Below are 15,215 nucleotides of genomic sequence, written 5' to 3'. Positions count from 1 at the left end.
CTACAGCTAATAGACAAAGAAGAGAGAGTGAACAGCACTGTGCACAGACTGCCTTTCCAGATATCTTATGTGGTTTAGAAAATCTCATGTCTTCACAGTATTATAGTCCCTGTAAACCTGATGAAATCTTTGCCTTGAGCTTTTTAACACTGTTTTTGTTCTGTTATAATCTCACACTCAAATAGTTTTTAAAAATATATCATGAAATGGTGCATAAACAAGAAGGCACTGTACAGGATATGGCTGTGCTATGAACCTTAAACCAGGGCTTTTCTGAATTCAGGAATTTATTTATATGTCTTTTAAGGTAGCAAAGGCATGTATCATTTTTTAATCTTTGTAAACACCAGGAAATAATGGGAATTATGAGTACTGTAGTGAGTGTTTCTTCCTTTTCAGGATATATGCAAATCTCTCTGGTGTCACAAAGTGGGGCACAGGTGTGAGACAAAGTTCATGCCCGCAGCAGAAGGAACAGCTTGTGGTATAAGCATGGTGAGTTGTTTTATAAATATAACAGTGTCATTCCAACGTGGGTTTAGACTATATTGGGACAAATACAAGCTCCCATCAAAGCCAGTTTTATCCATACACCCCCAGGTTTGCTGTTGTGGACATCCAGATTGCTCTGTAAAAGCTTCCCTTGCGATGCAGAGTCAGGACGGGTCCTCACAGTGGTACCTGTCTGATGGCAGGGTGTGATGCCTCTGCCATGGAGCTGTGGGATAAGGTATCTCTGGCATATCTAAATCAGTAAGAAAATATATCAATTATAACAGAAGTTAGATCAGTACTTCAAATTCCACTCTGATATGAGCATTCCTTAAGCTGTAATTTTTGCTATACAGACTAAGGCCATCATGCATATTGTCAGCAGTGATCTCCACTAAAAGCACTTAATTTGTTTGAGCCAAACTTGCTAATTTACTCTCATTTTATTTGTTTGTATTTCCTCTCATCTTGTTTGTTTGAGTTTGAGTTATTTGTTTGAGTGGAACCTTCTAATTTACTCTCATCTGTAGTTACCCAAAATATTTTCTTTTTCTGCAATGTTTGTCCCAGTAGAACACTGTTTTGATTTTCAAGTTACTGACAAATGTTCTATTTTGCTCTTTCTCTTTGTGAAGTCTTTCCTAATTGAATCATAAAAGGGAGAAATTCTAGCAGGCTGTTTGTAAATTATATGGGAAATGTTGAGGCTCTGCAGCACAGGACCATAAAATAATATGGATTTTTTTGGGAAGAGTGAGCCAAAAAACCACTCTCCAAGAGAACAGTTTTGAAAATTTGTACCTCAGAGATCTTCAACTCAGAACTTGGAAAAATTTATACCATTGTATGGAGCAATGTCCTGCTTCAGAGTCCTTGTGGGTGACCTTAGGTTTATTTAGGTCAAGCACTGGAGATTTTAAGTGTGGATTTTTAGCGTTTTACATCTACTAAGTATTGCTAACTCTGATGGGATGTTTTTTGGCGTTCCCTTGGCAGTGGTGTCGAAGAGGACAGTGTGTGAAGTACGGGGATCATGGCCCCAAGCCTGTGAATGGCCAGTGGTCAGCCTGGGCCGAGTGGTCGGAGTGTACTCGCTCCTGTGGAGGTGGGATCACATACCAAGAAAGACACTGCAATAATCCAAAGTAAGATCTAGATATGAAAAGTATTATTTTTATACTAACTATTTATGTGTTTAGAACAAAAGATTAACAGAGTCCCTTTCTTTAGGGAATAATATGTGTGGATATCTTTGTATGACCTTTTTTCCATGTCCAGTATGACCAGGCAGTGGCTGGAAGACAGAACTGTGTCCTGGTGCTAGAAAGCAGTGGCTGTCTGGAGACTTGCTGGAGTACAGAACATCTGCAGCCTGACTTTGTCCTTTTATTTTGTGACACTACATTTCATGAAGTACCTGCAGAAGTAACGAAGCACCATACAGACATATTCACACCTAATAGTCTAAGAGCAAGGGGAAAAGGTCTTAAAAGCTATTAAGGCTTCTAATGAGATCATATTATCCAGGATAATAAACCAAAAATGTTTAAAGTCAATATCAAAATGGTTGTAGACAGATGTCTTTGTATGTCTGTCATGTTCTTGGCATCCTTTTATGTTTCATGGGTCAGACTAAAAGTGCTGAACCCTGAAATTGTGTGCTAACTCATGAAACATTTCTGATATTTGCATCTAATTGATTTCTTATCACTGTAAATGCTGCTATTCCTTATAATGGTATTTCAAAGTAGAGGTAAAGTGTTATCTGACCAGCATCTTTCCCAAGTATTCAATTCACTGCAACTTACAGGAAAAAAAAGGATGTCACTGTTTTACTTCATATACAAATTCAGCAGGCATAGACACATGTATTCCTCATTGCACACAATAAAAACAGCATTTAAACTGCAGTAATAAAAAACAGAGAAAATATGACACAGTTTATATGAGGCTGTAAAGAAGCCTCACACCTACTATACAGTGCTGCAGTAATAATATCCACGCTTCATATACTATGTTATAGGAAAATGTGAGTTAGTTAAAATAGCCTTTATTGCCCTCAGTCAAGCCAATTTTTGCAGATCCGTAGCAGAGCATTTTCTCAACCTTTTCTGTTGTTTCTCAGTATATTTTGATAAATAAAATTAGTTGGATAGTTTCTTTTATTAAGCTGATTAGCAAGAGAATGCAGGGTCTCAATTACAGGGGATATATATATATATATCTCACAGAATCACAGAATATGCTGAGTTGGAAGTGACCCACAAGATCATTGAGTCCAACCCTTAGCCCTGCACAGGCTCATCCCCAAGAGTCACACCATGTGCCTGAGAGTATCAATGTGTATATTTTGGTCTTCCTGTTTTGGTCCCTGTTTTCATTGCTAAATTTGTATGTGTGCTCACTGTTCTTTGCCCTCCCTTGCTCTCCTGGTGTTACAGGGGAATGTCCAGGCGTGGCAATGGTTCAGTTTGGTGCACTGGTATGACTGGTAAGGATTTCTAAGGTCTTCAAACAGAAGCTCTTCAAAGTGAAGTGTGTCAGTCCCTGTAGCATGATGCATTTAGAACTTGCAGTCAGAGTGTTCTGTCTGTTCTAATACAAGTAAAAATTGATGCAAGACTCAATGTAACCAGGTCAGCTTGATGCCAGAACTGGATCTTGTTTACACCAGATTTAATTTCATTGTATTAGTGATAACTCAGAGCAGAGAGAAGATAGTATAATTCTCTCAGATACAGTGATGGAATGACAGGACTATAACTAAGCCACACAACAGTGCTCAAATATCCAAGTACCTGTATTTCCCATCACAGCATTTTGTATAAATGTGGAATAATAAGAAAAATAATACCATCCATTTTCAATGTTACACCACATGGAACGATTTACAGCCTAGTTCCTGTTCATTGTTCACCTCTGTAACTACACAGAAACACAGAATAATGATTCCTTTCTTTTTGAGCTTCTGAAACGTATTTCAGATGTTTATGTGTTTCGGTACATATATGCATATTATTTTATATGTGATATATTTATTTCACTTTTCCTAATCCAGATTTGTGTAGGAGCTAATGTTTATTTTGTTCAAAAGTCTCATAGACGATTTTGGACAGCAAAATTTTGTAAATGACAAATAATGAAATTTCTGTAAGAGACAAGAACAAAGGGTGTGGATCTATGAAGAACTGAGTGGACCTTAGAATGAAGTCTAAGTAATTGAATTCTTCTGAACATCAAGGGGAATTGCTCAGTTTCTGGTGATTTTAAGGATGACCCATCTTACCAGAAACTTAAAGACAGGTGAACTACACAGGCTGTTGTGTAGGAAAGTCTTGTTACCTGCGTGTGTTTCTGAAATTCTCCTCTTGCAAATAATATCCAACCAGTTCAATTCCCTTTCTCTGACCAATTTGCAGACACCCACAACAGTTCTGGGCATGGCTTTGGAATTGCCACCAGAGTTGTGCACAAATTCACACCAACAAACACCCATGGGGGTCACCTGTAGTGCACAGAGCGGGGCAGATTTGCTAAAATCATTATGTTTCTGTAAATTGTCACAGTGTAATTTCATGGATCTGGTTTTCATACACCACAACACTTTACAATTGAGGTGCTTTTCCAAGATAGAAATTGATTGCATAATTTAATAGTTTAGCTGGGAAAGAACCTGAAGAGTGCCCAAGAGATTTAAATTAATACCTAAATCATATCTGTGGGACTGCATCCTACCACTTCACAATAGTGCATTGTTCAGCAAGAGCAGAATGGAGTTACAGGCATGTATGCAATCAAAACTGCTTGAACACTTTTTTTTGAAATCTTTTGGGTACAATATCTGTAACAGTGATTACAGACAATGCAGATGTAAACTGATGCAAAGTAATGATGCCATTTAAAATGCTTCTGAAAAATGAAGACTGTGAAAGACCTTGTGGACCTTTCAGATTAATGCAGAGTAAAGTAGCTTCATGATACTATCCTAATACAGCCACAGTATGAGCAGAATTGTTCTTACTTGAATTTAAATGATTACAAAACATGAAAAAAATGGGAATCCAGAATTTCGGAGTCTCAATTCCTTCGGTATTGCATAAAATACTTCCCTTGATCAGATTAATTCCAGGATTTCTCACTCTCTGTGTTGTGTTCAGTGAATATCACATCACATAAAGTCTGTCCTCAGAAGGACACTGCAGGATTAATTTAAGCTGCTCTTGTAGCATTTTAATAGTTGAATCTTATATGAGGTGGAGTATTCACCTCTTTGCACTTATAGTCCTTTCCCAAATCCATCTTTGGAGATTGTTTTTTTTTCTGCTGGCCTTTCTCAGTAAATTTCTCCCTTTTCTAATTATCCTCAGCAAGGCCTCATGCATGTCAACCTGTGTATGCCAGCACTGGGGAGTCCACAGAGGGATGAAAGCTTTAGGCTGTGTCTGGATTAGGAGCACAGTACCACTGTAGAAATATCGGAATAACCTCCGTGTGCAAGGCATTCCATTGTAAGGGTGGCTCCGTGAACAGTTTCTGGAGCCAGTCAACTCAAAATCTACTGGTGGTAGAAACATCCCCCAAAAATTGTGATTTTGTCAGTGTAGATAATAATCTTGTCTCAGAAATTTGGGGTTGTAGATCTCCATCTAGTTTCCTGTGAATTACTTAACTCTTACTGACATCTTGTTTGTAAAAATGAAGGTGGGGAAGTTTCCATCATTCTCTAGGCAACAGTTTCAGTAATGGGAGTGTGCTGTAATTTTAAAATGCTGTAACAGAGCTGGGAAGCAGAATGCCTCTTTCAGAGCTCCCCGAGTTTGAGGGAATTTTATCCCATCCTCAAATGCAAGAGTGCAGCTAGAAATCATGATCAAGCCACAAATAATTCTATTATATTGCTTGTTTGGTGGCATTTAGTTGGAAGGAGTTTGCTTCTTTTCCTTACACTAGAGCAGATTTGTTCTCTGGGGCTGAAGGAGGTCAAAAATCATACATGTGCTGAAGCTGTAAAGAAAGTCTGTAGAGAATTGAGTCGGGACCCAAGGGTTTGGCTGCCTTAACTCCAAGCTCTCACCAGTTGCACAAAGTCAACATAAGATACTCCCTGACTTCACTGATGTTCCGTATCCTCCCAACCCTTCATAGACTGAATTGCTACCAACTAGGACAGAAAGTTTGACTTTATTTTAAGACTTTCACCATTATAGCCAGTGTCAGTAGCTATCAGGTGGCCTCAAGAAAAATCGTGGGAAGTTGTGTTGTTTTATTTCCACAGCACATTTTGCTTTAACCCAGTTTTAAATACAGCAGCAGGTGGGTTTCCATCTCTTCCTCTGAAAGGCTGCTTTTTCTTTCCAGAATTCTGGAAAAGGCAGATACTGGGTGTTCACAGCCAATTCAAAACATTAAAAAGCAAGTCTCAGCTTTGTTAGAGGGTTAGACATAGGAGGGTTAAAATTTATAATAAAGCAAACAGAAGCACCTGGATTTTCTCCTCCATGTTCCATTGAACTGTCTCCATGTTACTAAAGGCATGACTGTGTCAAGAGAGTTGCATGGGATACTTGAGTGTGGGGAATAGTTATAACATAGTGTTTAGGAATTTAACAAACAATACATTGCAAATTTCTTTTATACTATTATTATTTTAAATTTATATTGTTAGTTAATATATTACTGTTTTTCAATATCTTTTATATTATTCAAGTTTTTTTTTCCTTAGTTGCTTGTAATATAGGCAAGCTGTCCATGGAAGTTTATAGCTTGTCTATAGTGTGTATGTTCCCTAATTTTTCAAAAATCATTATATAAGTGAGTGCTAGTGCAGCTTTGGTACATTTCTTTTCATTTGATGCAAGAGTCATATAATACAATGAGCAGTTCTTAGAACTTGATGTTTTGAAGATTTGGCTCAGGACTTGCAGATGAGTATCTGAGCATTGTGAAACTGCACAAGTGACATCAGTGAATTCCGAAGTTGAAAAAAGCAGCTCTTGCATTTTGCATTGTTTTACAATGCCTGTGCACAGACCAAAGAGTTAAAAAATTAGTATTCTGATAATTTAAGATACTAGCAAAGTAATAGAATATGCTCTTTCCATTCTGTCCAAAATGAAGGGAAATGCCCAGGTAAGGTTTGCTGAAGTGGATGTGACATGTTTAAAATTATCCCTGAATTCCAGCATTTTCCTAAAGCAGGATGACCATGCACAGTCCTTGTTTCCAGTGTTTAAACACATTTTTCTCAAAATGGTTTACAAAAGAAATGAACAAGCAAATGTAATCATTCATTCTCTTTATGTTTGACCAGTGTTTTGTTATCCTTTATTAACTCTAATTGCAATAGGTAATTCTTTGCATATGTTCCTGGGTTACAGCAGAGTAAAAATAGCTCTATAACAAGATTGAACCAGGCCAATACCAAATAGCCCTATAAATTTAAATTACTGAAAACATGACTCACCTCAATGGTTGCATCTTTGCTGAGTTTGCAGTGATCCAAGAAGATAATTCATGGCAACTGCTTTGCTTGGTTTTAGGAACCATGAAAATTAACGGCCCATATAAGAAATACTGATCTCCCGGGACAGTCCATCCAATGCTGTTCTTTGTATTCTCATACATGTGTAACATGCCAATCACACGAAAAGGACATTTTGCAAAATCATTTTTTTCTCTTTTTTTTTTTTCCCAGGCCACAGTATGGTGGCAAATTCTGCCAAGGTTCCAGTCGTGTTTATCAGCTGTGTAACAACCAGCCCTGCCCAGCAAACAGCCTGGACTTCCGTGCCCAGCAGTGTGCAGAGTACAACAGCAAACCCTTCCGGGGCTGGTACTACAAGTGGAAGCCGTACACCAAAGTGGAAGGTAATTGTGCCCCCTCTGAGGGACACACAGGCACAGGGAGCCCTAATTCACCCGTGTTCTCTGGGCAAATATCACCCCGTGTAAGCAAACACAGCCAGTTGGTCTGTTTGAGATGTGTTTGCTTTCTAGCAGAGCTGAATCCAGCCTCCTGTGTGATCCTGTGTGGACATGCAGAACTGATTTGGGTTGGGAATCCTAATCCTTGTCCTTAGCGTGACTCCTTGGCTGTTGCTGCCCCCCTCTTTCGTTTAATGTTATATTGGTTAGTCTGAAACCCAACCAAAACAATTTCCATGGGTTTTTCAGCATGGGAAATGTAAGCTTCCACAATAACACTACCAGAATCTTCCTTCCTTTGGAATGTTCTCAGATTTCGAAACGTAACAGCAAGTCAACCTTTTGACTTTTCTGCTGGTATAGTCCCATGGCAAGTGGAAAAACAAACAATGTACTGGCATACATTTTTTTAAAGTCATCTTTTACTAAGAGATCTTTATCAAGTTCAGATCTCAATAACTATTTATTCTTCTTTGTGCAAGCAAGTTTATTTTTACTTTATGCATCTTAATTTTGTGGGTATTTTGAATCAGTATTCACTTTTATCAGAGAAAACAAATATTTTCTCCAGTTTGATAGCCCAATTTGTAGCTGCAAATACTTGAATAAAAGTGTGTGGATTATATCACATTGTAGCTGCTTTGTTTAGCACTTGTACAAATTTGCTTTTGATGATAATAAGTATATAGTTAAATATATATACACATACATGTACATGGAACTTTCATTCATAGCCTGATTATATTGTTTTCAAAAGTCTTTGCAGACAGTTTTGTGGGTATTTAGAAACCTGTGTCCTAACAGCCAGTGTGAACAGAGGAAAGAAGTAAAATGATTTCACAGCATGTAACAGTGGATGTTGTATAATTGGCAGAATAATGCAACTTGTTAAATAGAAATAAAGGTGACCTACATTGGTTTTAAAGGTAGGGGCTGCATTTAGTAAAAGGAGCTTAAAATTAGGGACAATACATGTAATTTTCCAAAGTGAGGTGTCCCCAAGTGACTCTGGACTTAAAAATGCCTGTCCTTACTCTCTCAGGTGCTTTAAAAATCTCCCCCAACATCTACATTTATAGACCCAAAAACATGAGCTCGTTTTCAAAATTGTTACAGGTGCTTTTCCTCTCTAGAAAGGGCTATTGGAAATCCAGCTGCTGATACAAGAATAAAAAGATACTATTTCATGTTCTTCAAAACTTAGTTGTACATTTTATTTGTTTCACTTACTGTTTGTATTAAAATTGTGATAATATTTACAATTGCATGACTGGTTTTGTCTGTGCAGAATTAACCAGCCCTTTATAAGCATAACACACCATCCATGTGTAAGAAGAAATTTGACAATGGCTGGGATTTGTTGGAGGAAAAATGCTTTTAGTAGGGGGAAGTCTGGCCTCAGTCCTAGCTTTCAGCTGAAAATTCAGCTGATCATTTTACCGTGTTATACGTTTTCCAAATTTTAACTAAACTTCAAATAAAATTATTACAGTCTCCCATTTCTCCTAATAAAAGTGTAGTTTGAACCTGTGGAACTGAAATCAGGGCACAGCAGCAGAGCTGAGGCAATGTGCATGTTTTCAAGCTGGGTTTGAATTCTTGGTTCTGTGTGCAGACAAGCAAACCCACGTGTGCTTTTAATATAATATAATATAACATAATATAAGCTCTATTTAATTCTATTTCTGCCCATCTTGGTGTCCTAAGATGTCTCCATGCACAATTAATCCTTTTAGCTTGTCCTTTAGGATTCATATGAAACAATAGCAAGGTGATTTTTTTTTTCTTTAAAACTGTGCTGCAGGTCTGCTGATGCTTCCTTGTCCTTTTTTGTTTGTTTGTTTGTTTTTCCCCAGAGGAAGACAGATGTAAATTGTACTGCACAGCTGAAGACTTTGACTTTTTCTTCGCAATGTCCAGCAAAGTGAAGGATGGAACTCTGTGTTCTCCAAATAATTTTGATGTTTGTATTGATGGAATATGTGAAGTAAGATAAAATTAAGTTTCTTACAATCCTATTGTCTATTTTTTTTTTAAGTGGGCAGTTGACTCCTTTATGGAAAATGCAGCTGTTTCTTCAAATTCCCTTGTGTCTGAGTCCTTCACTTGTGCCTTTTGGTTGCAGCAAGTAGGGTGTGATCATGAACTTGGTTCCAAAGCTGTATTGGATGCTTGTGGAGTTTGTAAAGGAGATAATTCAACATGCAAGTTCTTTAAAGGCCAATACTTGATCCAGCACAAAGCTAATGGTAAGGAAAACTGTTCCACATGATCATCAACTCATTGCTCTGCTCTATCCCCATGTAATATATTTGACTCCTTGCTCATTTGGGCAGTGGTTGAGGTTCCAGATGTGAACTGAAAATCACAGGGAGAGTGAGAGGAGAGTTCACATTTCTCCTGTTTCTTGGTAACACAAAAGCTGTGAGTGTAAGTCTTGGTCAGTTGAGCATTCCTCTTGTTTCTTAAGCCACATTTTCCCTGTACGTGTGAATTTCCTCTTAAAAGTGATTTTAGTATTCAGACAAGTAAAAAAATAGCTGTCAGCAGCTCTGACTGCAGTGGGAGTGTAGAACATATAAAAAGCAATACAGAGCATAATGCCAAACATGACAGTATTTCCGTGTCTATTTTCAAATTAAGTTGGCTGGAAGCTGTCCAGCTGATTCAGTGGAAGATCCAGTCAGTGGGAGGTGGACTTTTCTTCAGTGGAACTGTCACAGGCTTCTTGGGAAGTAATCTCACTGTGCTGCAGTTTCTCAGGCATAAAATGAAGATGAGATTTCTGTACCCAAGGGGGTATTTCGAGGGTCCATTTACTTCTGATCATAAGACATGTCAATACTGCAGTAATATAGGCCAGGAAATTGGTCAGGATATAGTAATAGAGCACTGGCTGGCAGGAGGGGTATCCTGTGGTATCCAGGGCTTTGTGAAGGCTCTGTACATCCCAGTGCATCTCACCTCACAGCCCTTGTCCATGATGGTAGCAGTACCTTCCAACTGCTGTAGGGAACTCCCAGGAAAACTTGGTAAAACAGTTACAATGGAGCCACCTTTAGTATGTTCTGCATTTTTCTAAGGTGAACCTGATTTTTCTTGTCTTTAATCACAAAGAAAAATTTCAGGGATTGAAACACCTCAGAGTTACTCTGATTGCAGGCTCTATAACGTAGCGGGGTTAAAATCAGAACTGTTTTTTCCTTGTGAAAACTTGGTGGACCAGAACAGCTGTCTTAATTAAGCTGCAATAGTTTCAGATTGGCTGAAAGATGATAAACCATCTCTGTCTGTACAACAGCTGCAAACACGTTGCTTACTTCTTTCCTTCCAGACTACTACACGGTGGTGACGGTCCCGGCCGGAGCACGCAGTATCCAGCTCCAGGAGATGCAGATCTCCACCAGCTACCTTGCAGTCAGAAACCTGGGGAAAAAGTACTATCTGACAGGGGACTGGACAATTGACTGGCCAGGAAAGTTCCCTTTTGCTGGGACAGTTTTTGATTATCAACGCTCTTTTAACCATCCAGAGAGTCTCTATGCCCCAGGACCGACTAATGAGACGCTGGTCTTTGAAGTAAGATTTCTTCTGTTTATTCTTCCCCTGATGTCCATTACAGAATTAATAGCGACAGCTGGAGCTCTGCAGTGGAGCTCTCAGCAAGATTAAAGAATAGTGTTGAGTCACGATAGCATTCAGACTTAATTGTGTGGTCCTGCTGGATTGAAAGGCCTTTCACTACTTTATCAACGTCTGGAGTTTAGTAAACTGTCACAAACTCAGGGAAAAGGAAAGGGCACAAAACACACCATGCAGCATCATTTCTCAGTTGCTGCACGATGGTGATAGAGATTATAAATGCATCCCATACATGGTATACAATAAAACCCAATAATGTAAAAATTAAATGTAACATTATGTCAACAACTCAATGGTAACAGGTTCAAATAATGCTTCTGAAACTGCAGGTGCATGGAGCAATTTTCACATCCACCTTGGAACACAGTCAAAGTACCACACATAGTTTCCTGTAGAATTTCTGTTGATTCAGTTGTTTTATTATATATGTTTATCTCACAATCAAATTTGTATCACCTGCTTTGTCTGCCAGATGTCCTGTGTTGAAACTATAGTTAGTAGAAAGGAAATTTGGTACTTACGTTGTTTGTTCCAGTTTTACAATTTCAAAATTGGCCACTACTGCTGCTGTTCTAAGGATAATCTCTTCCTGCAATGGTTTACTTAACTAGATTTTCTTTTAAAATGCATCAGAACATCTGAGGGTCCATTTCTGGCTGAATCATCGAAGTCTTTGCTCCTTGTTAGCTCTGTTAGTTTGCTTGCTTTGTTAGAAAGCTCTGACAGGTCTTTGGCTTTGTAACTCAGCTGTTATGTCTGTTTTGATGAATCCTTCCTTCCCTGTGAGAAGGAAGAAGTCCTCTCCAGAAGGGATTAAGTTCCTTCCCACACCTTCCAGCAATACTCAGGTTGGTGCAGTGCACCTGGGGAGCAGGGGAGCGAGTGCTGTACCCCCTGTCTGAGGCTGCATCCTGCAGTCCTTCCCCCCATCCCATATCCCTGTCACTGAAATCCACTCCCTGCAGCCTCAGCAGGGAGCCCAGATCTCTCCATCCCACCTCCTTACCCAGCTTGGTTCTGTTGAACCAAGAGAGAGAGCAAGCACAGACTGCGACATGAAATATATTCTTCAAGGATTACATAAACTTTCACAAGTATCCAGTAAAGTGTTTATTTGGAATGCTGAAGAGCTTTACTGTTATTCATAGTGACTGAGTAATGTACTTAAACGTGGCTTTAAGAGCCACTGAGGGCCATGGACCATGAACACATGTTGAAGCACTTCGGGGTGAACACATGTTTTAGAATGGACAGTTTGACATGGGTTAAGGGTGTGTATTTTCACAAATTGCCATCATAACTCTCAATGCCTTTTTAAAACATTTTTCTCCATTGAAGAAATTTCATTTTGGGTATGTGTGTTAGCAGGGATCTTCCTTTAGTCCAAGGAAGAGTTTGGTCTGAACGTTACAGACATGCTCCCCTGACTGCAAATCAGCTCTAAAACAGCCTTACACCAAAGAAACAACCACACTTACAAATACTGTGAAATGTTAAGCTGAGCTCTCAGGAATCTTATTTGTCATAACACAAAGTAGATTTGAGCTGCGTTATTATGGAGTTAAAGTATGAATAATAAATCTCCTGCAAGACGACTTGGCTGCATATTCTGCACATACTTTGCAGAATAAAGATTAAAGAAAAAAATTTTAATGCCAAATAACACTTCTATTTTCATCCTATCAAATTATGCTAAACAGTTTTATTAAGATGTAACATTTAACTGGAGGCTGTTTCTCCTTTCAGAGCTTATTTAAGCTTCCCTTGTATTTTTATTGAAATACCTACACCACTGGCATTGGTAGCTAGGGATTCTAATGACTGAAAATGTTACTGTTATGTATTCCCCAATTATGGATAGCTATGAACTGCAGCTAAGGATTTTTTTCTCTTTTAATAATTAAAGCAACAATCAACAAGCTGAATTGTGAAATAAAATGCCAAATTTTCTATTCAGAGATCTGCATTAGTTATGATTTACCAGTAACTCTAAGACTCAAAAATGCCAATGAAAACTGAAGAAAATATACTTTGATGAGAAAACACACATATTGCTGAAGATCTGCTTGGAGCAGTAATAATGAAACAAATCCTACTTCCACTATAAATACCAGAAACTGATAGAAGGCTGAAAAAAGGAGTGTTTAAGCATAATACAGTGTAGCTTTGTTTTCATTTTTATCTCATCTGTAATTTTCAAAGAAGCATACGGGAAAAGTCATGCCAGCAATTTTTTTATTCAATTAAGGTTTTGATAAGATAAGGTTTTCCAGGGTTTGGACCTCAACTTCTTCCTGTAATCTTTAGATTCTTTTTCTTCATTTTGTAATTAGGTTGTATTCAAATGATATTTAATACTTCTTTTCTAGATTAGGTTTGTTGATATTTTTTTTTCCCCCAGAATACTTCAGTGCGAGCCCTTGTAAAAATGCACACTGCAGGTATTGAGTAAATAAATTGCATGTATAAATACAGGAACTTTTATTATTCGGGTGGGCAGAAAGTATAAGGTTTTGTAGCTGTATTTATTGCCATTCCACTACGACTGAAAGACAGATTAGCACAGTTTATTCCTGTTTCATTCCGTGGTTATAATTTCGTTACACATTTGTGTGGTGACTCAAATGGCTCAGGTTTTCTGCTTGGTTTCTGCATGCAAACCAGTCTGTGTGTATCCAGAAAGCTCAGGTTATGCACGTCCTTGGAGCAGCATTCCCAGCAGAGGATGGGACCAGACAGGTCTGGCAAGTCTGCGCTTAAGGCAATCACTTCCTTTGAAATGCAGTCGTTCTCCAAAATATTTTCTTGAAAGAGACATCTGAAGTGTGTATTAAGAGAGAAGGAGGAGATGCAAACAAGAAAGAAAAAAATCTTTAAGTTCCCTATTGTCTTGCATACCACAAGTTCAGCCTTGCAGTTCTGTGAAATGGTTTGTATTTCTGTTTTCTTGTACAGTATGTTCCTGAGCATCTACTTTTCTATCAGGCTTTTCAGTAGTTCAGCTGAGCACGTATCATTTAATCAGACTTTGAAGTCCTCAACACTATTCAAAAATGGGTAAGAGACAGGAAAAAGACATATAAAGTGCTTTTCTTACTTACCCTAGAATTTCACAAAACCCCCTCCCCAGCACACACATATATTTATATATATTTATGTATATTAAATGTATGTAATTATGGAAATGGCTCATACTAGAAAAGACAAAGGGCAGTGAATCTGTAATTTAACTGGGTTGTGGGATAAGAAGTACAAATTATAGTGGCCAAATATTTTTCAGAAGAGGAGGAGAACATCATGAGGTGAATGTGGAATTAAATATGTATGACTGGTATTTCCTGAGCACAACTACTGGAAGGGTAAATGCATGATGAGATTTTAGGATTCATCAGGATCCTTTCTGGATTGTTCAGGAATTCATTTCACACGTGGAAGCAAGGGGAAAACCAGTAAAATGGTGTCCTTCAGAACTGGTGTATCAGTGCCCCTCTGAAGTTAATATTAGTAGTGTTTTGGTGATTGTGGGTATTTATAAACCAGTAACAGCTGAAATGAAAAATATTCATGGATTCAGAAGGCAGTTCCTGAAATGGCCCAATTTAGATTACATGAAATAACAATCACTGGGCAGAGGGGTAGAAATATGATAGTTAGATGCTAATCTAGGATGAGAAATTGATACCAGGTTTTTAAAATACAGTTTCTCTAGAATATTTATTTTATCTTAAATAGAAATAAGCTGGATTTTTTTTTAATGTAGTTGAATATATTCAGCTCATTTATCTGTCGTTTGGGTTTAGGTAATCCAAGGTCAGCACTTCCAATTTAAAGACCTTGCCAGTGTTTTTCTGTTAACTGAAAAATATTTAAGTTGGGGAGAAACAATCAGTATATTTATCACTCATTTATCCAGCTTTGCAAACAAGGGCTGCCAGTGGGCACCAAAATCCTTTGAAGAAGAGGCTGGCAGAGGCCAAGGGACATTGCCCTCACAGGGCTCTGTCACTACGGAACTCAGAACTCACTTGTGACATCCATTTGGTGAAATATTCACCCTCCAAAACTCACTCAAATCCTGGGAGAGATTCTGAAAGAGCAAAAGAAACTGAACTATTATGTGGGCGTGAAAAACGCTGCATGGCCAGGGATTGATGAAC

General features: G+C 38.3%; 1 protein-coding gene and 1 long non-coding RNA gene across 6 annotated transcripts in view; one reads left to right on the top strand and one right to left on the bottom strand.

The window, feature by feature from the left end:
- ADAMTS18 (ADAM metallopeptidase with thrombospondin type 1 motif 18) overlaps positions 1 to 15,215 on the top strand; it is a 78,745-nt gene that overhangs the window by 40,315 nt on the left and 23,215 nt on the right. For all 5 annotated transcript variants that reach the window (XM_027698403.1, XM_027698405.1, XM_027698408.1 and 2 more), the window contains 6 exons: positions 400 to 495; positions 1,489 to 1,637; positions 7,187 to 7,359; positions 9,273 to 9,403; positions 9,542 to 9,665; positions 10,751 to 10,995. In XM_027698403.1, coding sequence (XP_027554204.1) covers positions 400 to 495; positions 1,489 to 1,637; positions 7,187 to 7,359; positions 9,273 to 9,403; positions 9,542 to 9,665; positions 10,751 to 10,995 — 918 coding nt within the window. The remainder of the gene's footprint in view (positions 1 to 399; positions 496 to 1,488; positions 1,638 to 7,186; positions 7,360 to 9,272; positions 9,404 to 9,541; positions 9,666 to 10,750; positions 10,996 to 15,215) is intronic.
- The window catches only part of LOC113974879, a 62,006-nt gene continuing 60,017 nt past the window's right edge, over positions 13,227 to 15,215 (bottom strand). Inside the window, exon 3 of the long non-coding RNA XR_003536673.1 lies at positions 13,227 to 13,876. This is a non-coding gene — a long non-coding RNA (uncharacterized LOC113974879). The remainder of the gene's footprint in view (positions 13,877 to 15,215) is intronic.

This window comes from Neopelma chrysocephalum, unplaced genomic scaffold (genome assembly GCF_003984885.1).
Source record: "Neopelma chrysocephalum unplaced genomic scaffold, ASM398488v2 Primary Assembly neopelma1_127, whole genome shotgun sequence".
NCBI lineage: Eukaryota > Metazoa > Chordata > Aves > Passeriformes > Pipridae > Neopelma > Neopelma chrysocephalum.
Note: the sequence above shows the minus strand (reverse complement) of the source record. Positions and strands in the feature narration are given on the sequence as shown.